General features: G+C 40.5%; 1 protein-coding gene across 1 annotated transcript in view; it reads left to right on the top strand.

Moving 5' to 3' along the window:
• The window catches only part of capn5b (calpain 5b), a 55,697-nt gene that overhangs the window by 4,419 nt on the left and 38,230 nt on the right, over positions 1–13,048 (top strand). Inside the window, exon 2 of the mRNA XM_088320960.1 lies at positions 6,959–7,132. Within this exon, the coding sequence (XP_088177086.1) occupies positions 6,968–7,132 (165 nt within the window). The 5' untranslated portion in view covers positions 6,959–6,967. The remainder of the gene's footprint in view (positions 1–6,958; positions 7,133–13,048) is intronic.

Genomic DNA, 13,048 nt, shown 5'->3' with positions numbered 1-13,048 from the left:
CATTTAAGATGTTTTAGCCACAACACATGATAATGCTGACAGATAAATGTCATGATTACTGATTTGTACCACCTCTGCCCGCTCATTTGGCGCCAGCCGCTGCGGGCTACCTGATTGGTTCCCTGTCCTGTCACTCTCCGGTTGTCAGTCCATCAGCCAACCTCTGTTGCTACAAGGCAAGCACTTTTGACCCTGACTCCCGCCTGTCCCGTTTTTGCACCCGTTTTTCCACCCGTCCATTCCTGATCTCCCCGTTTGTCTCCAGCTCCGACCTGTTTTTGATCCCGACCACGTTTTCGCTCCCGTCCCGGTTTATGACCCGTTTTTTGATCCCGACCACGTTTTTGCTCTCCTGTCCCGGCTATCGACCTGTTTTTCCTTCCTTGACACCGCCATCTCCCGCTCCGGAAGATTCCCTTCCGTATTGGAATCCTGATCCAATTGTGTGAGCGGCTTGCTTCCCACTTCCAGCGAGCACCGGATCGCGGGCGCTGCCCTTCCTCTTTCTATCAATAAACTTGTGGTTAACGCTACGCATTTGGGTCCTGATTCCGTTCTGGTCGTAACAATAGATAGAAATCTGCCTATCTGCTTCGCTGGAAGTTGCTTCTTGTTATCTGTTCGTTTCGCCAAAGTATTACAGAGAGACTCGTAAAATTATTCCCAATATGGTAGTTAGCCCCCCCTCCTTTTCGATTAACACATTTCCCATTATGGGGGTCTGCTCATGCTAGTTTGATTCATGCACAAAGCGCAAAGTTACATTAAACTTGCGTCTTCCTCGACACATATATTCCACGTGTCTCACTCTTACCTATACTGCTCGGGTCCCCCTGGTGGCTGTTATAAAAAAGGCATAAATTAGCCGCAGGGTTGAAAGTTTGGGAAAAAAAGTCTCCGCTGATAGAACAAATTTTACAGTACAGTGTAGTACTAATGATAGATCTTTTCGTTTTGACTTTGTTTGCAGAAGAACAAAAAGTTCTACTCTCAAGTGTCACCCCCTGTGGAATTTTACCCAGCATGCAGCAGAGGTCTTTTATTGCTATGACATGCTATTCATTATGAAAATATCAATATGAAATGCCCCCGAAAGTTTAATGGCTTCCTCTGCTTCATTGCCCGGATTACTTTACTGGCTATCGACCAGGGTTGGGGATTTCTTTTTTTATTTTTTTAAATGTCTTGGATTAATGAGCAGTTTTATTGGCTACAGCATGGTGTCTCTTTTGTGATTTGGGAATTATTTTGTACAGAGATGACAAATACAATATAACAAGAAACATGTAGTTATTTTCCTAGGAGTTTAAAGATTCAAAAGTAATGCTTAGCAAAGAAATTGTATGATAACATTTTGAGGAATTACTAGTTATTCTATTAATGAGTCTTAAGAGAAAAACTCTCGATGTTTCTATAATAATATCCCCGTACATATCAAATTATATCGACTCGCCTGTCCGCGACCATTCCCGCCAAGCCTTTGCCCGCCTGTTTGGTTTAATCTCACTGATTCGTTTCTTTGAATATTGAATTGGGAAAAAAATCATGAAATTTAACAGATTAACAACATAGAAACTACCAGTTTTGTTCCATCGAATCAACTTAATTTAACTCGATTAAATAATTTTTTAAAAAAAAGTATGCATACATGATGTCAAGCTGTTTTAAGTACCTACCTCTTCATCCTACACCGCTTGCCCCGCCATTCTTGCTCAGTTGTGGTGTAAATGATCCAGTATCTTTCAGAACCCACTTCCCGTCTCTCTTTGGTAGGGGTGGGTGTTCCTGGGATTTTGGGTATAGATCTAGTCCAAGCAAATCGTATCAATCGATACCGATCCAATACCAATACTTTTTGCTTGAAAATGTAAATATCAATATATCCCTTCCTGTCACAATCACACGGATCTGGAACACCTGTGCTCAGGATTTGGCGCAAACAGCCAGGACAGCTGATTGGCGCACCCTGTCCATTTAAATCCTCAGCTTCCGGAAACAAGCTGTCTGATAGTACTATGCTACCTGTTGCCATCTGCTCAGAAAGCCCATACCTCCGACTCTTTGCCTGCCTCCTGTTTTTTCTACTTGATCTCCGTTGCCGACCCGTTTCTGAATTTGCCTACGACCTGCCTTGCCCGTCTGATTCCTGATCACATTTCCGAACACGACAACGTCCTTCTTCTCCAGCCCCGACCAACAACACGACGATTCCGCCTGTCCGCGACCATTCCCGCCAAGCCTTCGCCCGCCTGTCAAGCTTCGTCAATCCGTCAAACAACGGATCGAAGAATCACGCCTTGTCATTCCTTCCTTCCAATAAAAACCAAGAAACGAGTGCAAGTGATCTCAGTTTTCCTTCCGTCCTGCCTGACAGTTCCGACTGTTTCAGAACAAAAGTGAAGAGAGTCAATCAAAAAAAAAGTAGCAATGTAACCAAAATTTAAATATACCGAAGTCAACTTGACAACTATGATTTGTAACCTTCCATTGCACAATATTTTGAAAATGAACTCAAAATTCAAATAGTTAAACAATACTGTCTGGGTCTGGTACACCTCCTTCCAACAGAGGGCGCTAACAAGGTTAAGACCTGGGTACTGGTGTGTCCATTCACTACACACCTGACCCCAATTATCCTATATCCACCTAATAGGTGACCAAACCCCCCGATTCCAACCCCGAATGCTGAACGCCAAGCAGGGAGGCAACGGGTACCAATGTTTAAGTCTTAGGTATGACTCGGCCGAGGCTTGAACCACAACCTCCCAGTCTCGGGGCGGGCGCCATACCCCCAAGGCCACCGAGCTGGACATTTTAATTTCCACTGTTATTGATGCATCACATTTGTTTCTTGTTTGGGCATTTTGTTTGTAGTTTAGTGCCCACTTTGTTTCTTGCATCTACATTTCCAGTTTGGTATTTGTTTCTGGTGTGGTTCATGTCAGGTTTGGTTTTGTTTGGAGATGTTGTTTGTTTTGTGACCCATCGTTTTGTCCGTTTGTTAATTTGTTCCTGGTGTTGTTAATGCCATCCTCATTTTGAGCTCCTTTGGCTTGGTTCTTGCTTCCCCACATGGAGGGGCCCACCCGATAAACCCTAACAAATACGGTGTAAAAACCTTTTACAGAATAGAAAAATAAAATACTTCAACGACACTAACTGTTTCACATCAAAGGTCAAGAGTCAAACCAAAAAAGCAGCAAATGACAAAAATCCAAATACTGTATAACAATGTCAACAAAGCAACTGAAATACCGAATTTAATAAGGACCAAAAATCCCAAATTTGCCAGAGATTCAAAAGTATGCTTTATATTCCTGGTTGCCTTTATAGCCAGAAATATGGTAAATATTTTTGGTAATACATAATGACAACAAAATCTTTCTACATACGATTACCATTTATGAATAAATTCATTTTAGTTCCGAGACCAGATTCCCTAATATTTATGTCTTATCAAATCCGTTGTTTATTTTCTGTTTTAATCTCATGCGTCTTATAGTTTGATGCGCCTTATATATTTACATATATATATATATATATATATATATATATATATGTAAATCTTTCACGAGAGGATATTTTTATAGGTGCGTTTTATAATTGGGTGCGCCTCATAGTCCGGAAAATACGGTCCCTCTCATAGGACAAATACAAAATTTAAAAAAAAAATCAGTAGTGCTGATAAAGTGATATATTTATTAGACCGAATATGAAAGTTATAACGGATGGATAATCTTACGACCCCCTAACAACATTAATATAGTGGAATTTAAAATGAAAAGACAGTATCGATGTCAAGTCAATAGTATTGATCCGATCCAAGTATTCGCTCAGTATCAATAATATCGATATTTGGATCAATCAGCCCACCCTCACTCTTCGGCCACCTTTTCCTTGACTCGTGCTGCTTTAATCAGTCGAATCATTCAGTCATCCTTGGCATCCGACCGGTGAATCCGACCCCGCTACTTCCAACAAACAAACTCGTCCCTGATCTCTTAGCATCCATAACACGCTGCTGCCTGCCCGCCTGCTGCTGCTCTTGATTTCATATTTGTTATAATCAGCCTCCACACAGGGCCTGAAATTACTTTGATGCTGGGCTTTTTTCGAAAGCTCTCAAAGATACTTCTCACACAGCAAAAAAAATGGAAGAACATGTTGCTTATTTCTTATTAAAATGATGTTAACACATGGGTCTCCAACCTTTTAATTTTGAGAGCTACTTTTTGTGGCTAATTAGCGCAAAAGACTACCAGTTAAATATGCATTTCTGAATTAACAACTTATCTTGTTCTTACGATGTTGTTACCAGGTTACTATTGAAAGTAGGGTTAAATACACTTAGTCAACCACACACAATAAAAATCTTTACTAGAAAATAACAACCACCCAGCCTGGTGAACTTTTTTCACAACCAGTCCGTGGGCTACTCAGCTGTCCTAAAATGGACTACATAGTGCCTGCGGGGACCTCTCTGGAGACCCCGTTTCTACATATTTTTCTGGAGATATAAAAGTGTTTATACTTAGAAAGCATGCTATCATCTGCAAAAGAATAGCCCATTGACAGAAAGTTTCGCTCATTTTAAGTATTACCTTTCTTAGCGGTAGGTCGTGTCGTTTAAGGTGTCCTCAGGTTAAAAGTAGAATATATTAAGCCAGGAGATGGCGTAAAATAAGAACTTTTATTTAAAAAATTAGTAATGTTTAGATTGTTTTGGTAATTTTAATCTAATCTAGAATTGGGTCAATTTTATTAGCTAATTTCATGTATATTCTTTCTGATGTGGGTAAAAAGTATATCTAAAAACGAGCTATATTATTTACCATCTGTCAGTTAACGTCATCTGTACTCTGGAAAATGATAGATTATTCTGCTCATTTTAATAACTACCGTATTTTCCGCACTATAAGGCGCACCGGGTTATAGGGCGCCCCCCAAAAAAATAGTTTTTGGTCCTATATTTGACATACATAAGACGCACCAGATTATAAGGCGCTACAATGGGAACGTCGACAAAACAGTCAGATGATTCAGTCAAACTGATTACCCCCTTAACATTCCCAAAGCTTGCAAAGACGCAAATACGTGTCGAGAACACATGCGGATGCGGTGTCCGTACGATGTCACTCAAATGCATCGTTCCAAATATCATTCGGAAGGTTAAAGTCTTGAGATTCAAGAAATGCCAATCATTCCTTAGTTTCTATTTTCTTTTTCGCTCGCAACTTTACTGTGCATATGACAATAAACACTTGGAATTGAGTTTAATTTAAAAATAGACACTTCATTCTATCCATTATCTGCACCGCTTATCACAGAAACATCGAGTTCAGTCTGAAACAAGATACAGGCAAAATATATAGCCGGAGTAGCTCACCGAAGTCGTTGTGTTCAATAATAATGTGCAACCATGGTCCTCTTATATCCGTGAGTGTAGTAAATCCAGGAGAGTAAAATATTTACAAATTCAGTACAGAATAGTAAAATACTGTTTTCTCTATGCCGTCAAGCCAACTTGCTATTCACATTCACCTTTTTCGGCCAATTGCAGGCTTTGTTTTGCCCCTTTAGCCTATGCCAGCCTGTAAATGATAAAAAGGATCCGCCCCCTTTACCTCCGAATAACTTTAGCCAATAGTGATCGATTCAACTGATGATTGACACATTGGTTAGCCAATGAAACGCCGGGAAATAAATCCCAGCATACAACGCCGACTACTTTGCGTTCGGGGGAAAATCTAGTCGGCGGCTGCTGCATTAGTTGCAAGACTTTGCTACTTAATATTGATCCATAAATAAGGCGCACTGTATTATAAGGCGCATGGTCAGCTTTTGAAAAAATAAAGGCTTTTAGGTGCGCCTTATAGTGCGGAAAATACGGTATCCCTTTCCTAGATAAGACAATTTTTCTTAATCTAAGGATGTTTGCATTTATTATATCCGAGAAACAAAAAATATTAAATTAACGTAACATAAAATATTAAAAAGAAATGCACTACCATTTTCTGACAATGTTAGAAGATCTATTTTTTGCTGTTTATTAGGATTCATCAAAGAAAACCTTCAACAACCTGAACAAATTTTAGTCTTTAAGGAGCTGTACGGAATTTGGAACATCTTTATGCTCTGCTGCCATCTCCGGGCTTGTTTCATCATTGTAGCCTCAGTCAGCTCATTCATGATGCTCGTGCAAGTCTGTGCATACGCGCTTGAATAAAATTCCTTTTTCACCTTTTTGAGGGTTTGGCGTTGGGGCGGCAGGGTGGGTAAGTGGTTAGCATTCAGCCCCACAGTGCAGAAGACCAGGGTTCAATTCCGACTATTGCAGCCTCCCCATGTAGAGTTTGCATACCCCCCTAATTACAAAAACATGCATGTTATGCTAATTGGCCAGTCCAAATTGTCCCAAGGTATGACTGGCGAGTGAATTGTCTGTCACTGTGCCCTGTGACTGGCTGGCAACCCATTCAGGGTGTCCCCTGCCCAATGCCCGAAGTTAGCTGGGATGTGCTCCAGCATCCCAGCGACCCTACTGAGGATAGAAAATTGATGGATAGATGGATGTGTTGGCGTTTTTTTTTTATTTTATTTTTTTAAAGACAATGACACCACTCTCCAGCACTCCCCCCAGTCATCATTGCTCAAACGTAAGGTTTACCGAACAGCTCTGATAAAAGTAACATAAAAGCAGGTAGGCACAGTAGGAAATAAACCATTAGGGCTCTTTGAACTCAAATGGGCATTAACACATACTTAATTAGGAAAATCTTTCATTTTCAAACTTTTAAGGACACCTTAAACGACGCACCCTACTTTAAATGTTCTGGACAAAGTGGCATGAGAATTCCGTGCAGTTCTGACCCTTGAAAAAATCTCTGTGTCAAAGTCCCTCAATTCCCTAGTCCGTTCCAGTCTTTAATTTTCCTTTCCTGTGTCCTTTTTTCCACAGACCTGAAGCATGTTTGCGTCAGTGAAGGCCTTCGAGGGGCAGCAATACTCCACCCTGAAGAGGCAGTGCCTTCAGAGCGGCCTGCTCTTTGAGGACCCCCGCTTCCCTGCTACCGACGACTCGCTTTTCTACCAGGGCAACAGGATCGGGCGTGTAGTATGGAAGAGGCCCCGGGTAAGCCTCTTTCAAAAATTCTTTTTAGTTTAGTTACGTAGAACTGTTCTTGAAAAAAGCAACCCGTGGGTTTTGTCAATCATTGTGTATTCTGCTGTATTTTTCCCTTGTTGAATTCTTAATTGGGTTCCATTCTTAGTTAGAATTCTGAATATAGGTTTTTAAAACCCCTTTTATATAGTTTATTCTTGTAAAATAACATGAATAAATTTTAAGGTTCAAGCCGTAAGGTGAAATTGCAGTATTTCTTCCCTCGTGATTAACAGCAGCTAGCATAAGTTTGTACAGCCTTGTCCTGTGAAGTGTCATGGCCCCCACAAATTGCGCCCATGATGGCAGGTGCATGCCACACCTAAACAGAGCGCTATGAAATATCTCTTAGTGCAAGGTTTACGCATCAATTATGGACACTTATAATGGGCCATGCATAAAGTTAAGGTAGTGTGTCCCATTAGTAAATCCTGCAACTGAAAATGTAAGCTATATATTACTGTCATTTTTACCTCACACCTATATGGGAAGATATTTGTTCAAGATCAAAAAATCATGTCTTGATAAATACCCACGCAAGATTAAGAAACATATATGTAAATCGCAGATATATTTGTAGCTCTGATATATACAGTACATGATTGACACCATAAACATCACGTCACATAAAATTGGCTTTGAAAGTCCTCAAAAAAGCTTGAATTTGGCCATAAAGAAGGTGTACGAACCCTGTTCCTAGCTCAGGATTGTGCAGTATTACACTCCACCCCATGATGACCATTCATAATGAAAACCAACCCCTGCAGGATTCTCATATTTTCTTATATGCTACATCGTGAACACAGTAACCTCCTTCTGCCCGTGCATCGCCATGGGAACTGGGTCACGCAGATTATATGTTTTGGTCTGCACGGATGTCAGTCATGCGGACTGAATGCTGCGAGACGAGTACAAGAAAGAAGGGGGGAAAGCAGGGGGAGCCTCGCCTAGCACATTGTAGCATTTATAAGATAAACAAGATTTCCTCTATTCATTGTTGAGATGAACTCTGGCTCGAGTAGATAACGTCTGCACTCTAGCAAGAAGCTTTGACTCGTGCACCTTTTAATAACTATAACCATAATGAGCATCATGACAAGAACAATAATGGACATTTACCACACAATTTCACTCCGCCGTGCATTTGGTCCTTGGCAAGCAAAAGGCTTGTTACCTCGTCCTCTTCTTAATGGGCACTGAAAGCTCGCCGCCGCTGCGGGTCGACTCAGGAAAAGTGCAGAATAATCACATTTAACTGTAAACTGCTTCAGAGAAGCAAATTTTAGAAAGTGTCAGTAATGAAAGGGCACAAACGTAATCTTGTATTTTATGCAAGAACAAAAAATTTATGCATATATACACTACCGATTGGGGTCACCCTGGCAATAGTGTGTTTTCCATGAAAATTCACACAAATGAGTTGCAGAATAAATAAAAAGTATAATTAAGTCAAGTCTTGTCTCTTTGTAATGCCATTAATATCAAGGAGTCTCAAAGGGCTGCACAGATTGAAAACTACAGACTATTATGACACCATCCCCTGATCTAAAACCCACATGAGGGCATTGAAAAACTCAAAAACCTCAACATGAACTAAATAAAGAAACATTGAGAAGGGACTGCACATCAGGTAATCCCCCTTCCAGGATGACTAGGCTGCAATTGTTAGAAATAAAGATTTTTATTTAGAAAAAAAAACTTTTCTTTCGTTAAAGAAGGGAAAGTTCTGAGTGATCTCAAACTTTTGGATGATAAAATTCTGGAAACAATTCTGCTGCAATAAAAAAAATCAACTAACAATGGTATATTATTTAGTTTTTGTGTTTTTGTTTTTTGATCTTAAAAAAACAATTCTTTAACATTCACTTTTTTAGTGGGAAACTTGTGTTTACACATGATATATAGCCATGAAATATAGCCATTAAAATATCATTCACAGTTTGTCATTTTTCAAAATAATTAATGTTTTCTTAAGATTCAAATATAGAAATATATAAAAAAAAAAAATTAAAATCAAGTGCAGAAAAAATATTGAAGGGATGAAAAAAGAGGTATCCTTTGCAGAACAGTAACATGTTTACATTTTTGGTTGCGGGTCGGTTCTTTGTAGGGTGCGCTTTTTCCAGGTGTTTATATAAGATTTTGGTGTTGCCACAGTAGCAGACCACTTTACTTCACAGTTGACTTTTGGCATTGTACTTTTATGTAATCGGAAAAAAAAATTCCAGACCGAGCTGCGCTTCACATTTGTCTTTTAGCTTTGGGGTGCTTGCATAGATTTGGTTCGCTCTTCTGCCTGGCAGGCAGGATGGAGCAGCAAGGTACTAAAAGGGTTCCTGTCAGTCACACACTCAGGTATAAAATTAAAGAGTGGCTATGGTTAGGAAAATGGTTGATTTTTGGGTGAAGTGGTTGACAATGTTAAAAAATGTTTCTTTTGCCATGTTTACTGGCAGTCCTAACTAGATAGACCATGCTACTTCACGGATATTCCCTTTTCACTGAGGGTTCTGGTCGCCATTAACCGCAACAACCAATGGATTACTGTTCTTGCTTAGTATCTGGGTTTGTACAAGTTCTTGAAATCCTTGAAAATGCTTCAATTTTAAGGTTTTGTTATCAAGGACTAAAATCTCCTTGAATTTTGGGTGAAGTGCTTGTGAACGCTTGAAATTTCTCAACAAGTCTGCCTAAAAATGACACTGACACTGCTCTGTGGTGTCTTCGCTTTGCCATTGCATTTCTTCTTCGCTCATGATTTAAGGCAGCTGGCGTAGGTTGTATGACATTGTCCTATGAAGCATTATCGCCCTCTACAAGACAGATGTATGCCAGACCTAAACAGGGCACCATGACATGTGTATTAGTGCAAGGAATAAGTATCAATAATGGAGACTTATTATGGGCCATGCAAAAAAATTAAGGTACTGTTTGGTAAGTTGTAATGAGAAGAACTTCCTGCAACTGAAAATGTAAGCTACATATTAGTATTGAGATTCGTCTCATTTATATATGTACACACATATCCTCAAATATATTCACAATTTAATCAAAAACTATGTATGAATCATACGTCTTAATAAATGCACGCGTAAGATGGAAAATTGCATATGTAAATCGCAGATATATTGGTGGCTCTCCAAAAAACATGATTAGCACCGGATATTTTCTTCAAAGGGTACTGGAGAAATTGGAAAATTTACTTTGAAAGTCTTTGAAGTTGTGCTGGAATACTGCTATGAAAAGGTGTACAAACTCTGTAGTATTGATATCTGGAGTGTTCCGCCCACTCCCTACCCTAATTCGTTGACCATTTTCATGCAGGCCATCCTTTACCAGCCTGGTGCCCTTTACAAATGTTTAACAAGCGCACAACCACACACATTTTCTTCCCTCTGGGGGGGAACTAAATGCCACGTCCGAGAGGGAATATTTAGCCAGTTTTTGAGAGTTGTGCATGCGGGTGACGTAGTGTCCGGCTTGGGGCTGATGGATTGTGCCCACTGCAGACCTGTTGGACAGCTCTTCATCCGGCAGGTAAATGATTAGGGCGTTTTCATGGTTTCACTGTCTGCGGAGGCCGCGTTCGGATCAATACCCTATTACTCTTCTACCTGAGTCACCCGCCCACCCCGACCGGATGGCCGGCCACAGGGAGCCCCCGTTCTTTCCTGGTCTCACCTCGCTTCTGCCGCACCGCAACGATCAATGCCGCTGCAGACAGAAACCTTAGCTGTTCGACAATTGTAGTTGGCGAGCGAGGGGGCAGCGGGGTTAGCAAGCGCGCGGGGGTTGCCTTCATCCTGCCGACTCAGCGGATGATTGACCTTGCCCGTGTCAGTTTTTGTGTTTTTTGCACCCAAGCATATTCACGAGTGCTATGAAGGGATGGTGTCAATACAGGGGTGGAGGTTTGTTTGGGTGGGGCTGGTCATACTACCTTCACCTCACACCAGAATAGCAAATGCGCATTCATAACTCGTTCACGGTCATTGATGTCTATGATATCTATAACAGTACCATACTTTCAGCATGGTAAGGCGCGTTGGATTTTAAGGTGCAAAAATATTGTTTCTTTTCATACATAAGGCACATCAGACACTATGGCGCTTGGAATCAAATCTATTGTAAATGCTGAGGTTGCACAAAAATAAAAACTTGCCAAGAATATATCACTGATCTCAATTGCATAACATTGGATGCAACAAAATCGAACCTGGATCACAACAAGGAGCTTGCCAGTTCCTATCTAGTAGATCTGACTTGAAGACTCACTATTCCCCTCTAACGAGAAGCTCCCATTCAAAATCAAGGACAAAAAATCTACTTCTCAAATTTATCAGATTCAATTGTCAACTTCAAAGAAATAATAGAATATATTCACCTTCAACTTCAGGTACTGTATATACTCTCATATGAGCCTACATAACATATAAGTAACCCTCTAAAACTGCTTTAAAACAGCTACGTACTGAAATAATTTCATAATAAAAACATTTTAAAAATGTGTACCTAAACCAGGATATTTACCTAACTGTGTTGATAATAAAGATTCATCCATCCATCCATCCATTATCTGCACCGCTCCTCAGTAGGGTTGCGACAGTGCTGGAGCCCATCCCAGCTATCTGTGGGCAGTGGGCAGGGGACACCCTGAATTGGTTGCCAACCAGTCGCAGGGCACACAGAGACCGACAATTCACTCGCTCATTCACACCTAGGGACAATTTGTACCAGCCATGTATGTTTCGGAATGTGGAAGTAAACCGGAGTGCCCGGAGGAAACCTACACAGGCACAGGGAGAACATGCAAACTCCACACAGGAAGTTTCAATCTCATCACTTCAGAACTGTGCCGCACACGCACTAACCACTGCGCTGCCCATAAAGATTCATATACTGGTAAAAAACAAATAACATTTTATTACCACCTACTGTACCTTCAAGCAGTGCTTCATAGGCAGACATGTGTACAATATTTTCATATCTCTGAATCATTTCCTTCCTCAACTTGATCATTGTTGTCAATGTTCAATGTTTTCTAATTTTACTTCACAAAAAATAAGATGTGGTCCCTTCTCAAACACTACTGGGACTGTGCCAATTGACTGAACAGGAGGAAGACATCGAGTACGGCATTATCGCCATCTGCTGTCTAACTGACCCTCTGTTTTTTCTTCTTTTTAAAATTATTTTACCAGGCCAAAAGCCCAGGACCCACTGAAAACGGGCCCGCGACCCACGTTTGGGTTTCGGCCCACCAGTTGAGAAACACTGCACTAAACCACGAGATCCAGATGACATATGAAAAGGCGTTAGGTCGTATCCCATCATCACACTATTTATAGTCACAATACCAAATTGTTGATGTTATTATTGGTCTGGGCCTCAAGCATAGAGTCAGATATTAAACTGGTCGGTGGTACAGCCAACTCGCAAAGTCATTACGAAGTGCACAAGATTCTGAACTGAATGACAATAAAGTAATTGTGGGAAGTAATTAGGTTTTTATGATCTTAATGAAGAGAAAGGGATTCTGGGAAGTGATTATGTTGTCCTGAAAGATATAAACAAACGTATGGCCACACATATTCAAAATGTTTGTAACTTACAAGGCTTACTTTGAGATGAGAAAAAGAAAAAAAACAATATCTCTCTTCTCCAACATATCCTGTACAGAGACTAAAAATATGGCATATGACCCGGTTTGATCCACGTTGCCGCCATTGTATTGCAATTGTCGTCTGTGACAAAATTTATCGACTAATCAATAATTGCATAAATATAGGAATACATTTCCAGGTTTGTCTGCATATAAGATGCACCAAATTATAAGGCGTGCTTTAAATTTCTGGCCAATTTGAGGGTTAGGTTAGGGTTAGGGTG

This window comes from Urocampus carinirostris, chromosome 17 (assembly GCF_059441175.1).
Source record: "Urocampus carinirostris isolate Australia breed hairy pipefish chromosome 17, RoL_Ucar_1.0, whole genome shotgun sequence".
NCBI lineage: Eukaryota > Metazoa > Chordata > Actinopteri > Syngnathiformes > Syngnathidae > Urocampus > Urocampus carinirostris.
Note: the sequence above shows the minus strand (reverse complement) of the source record. Positions and strands in the feature narration are given on the sequence as shown.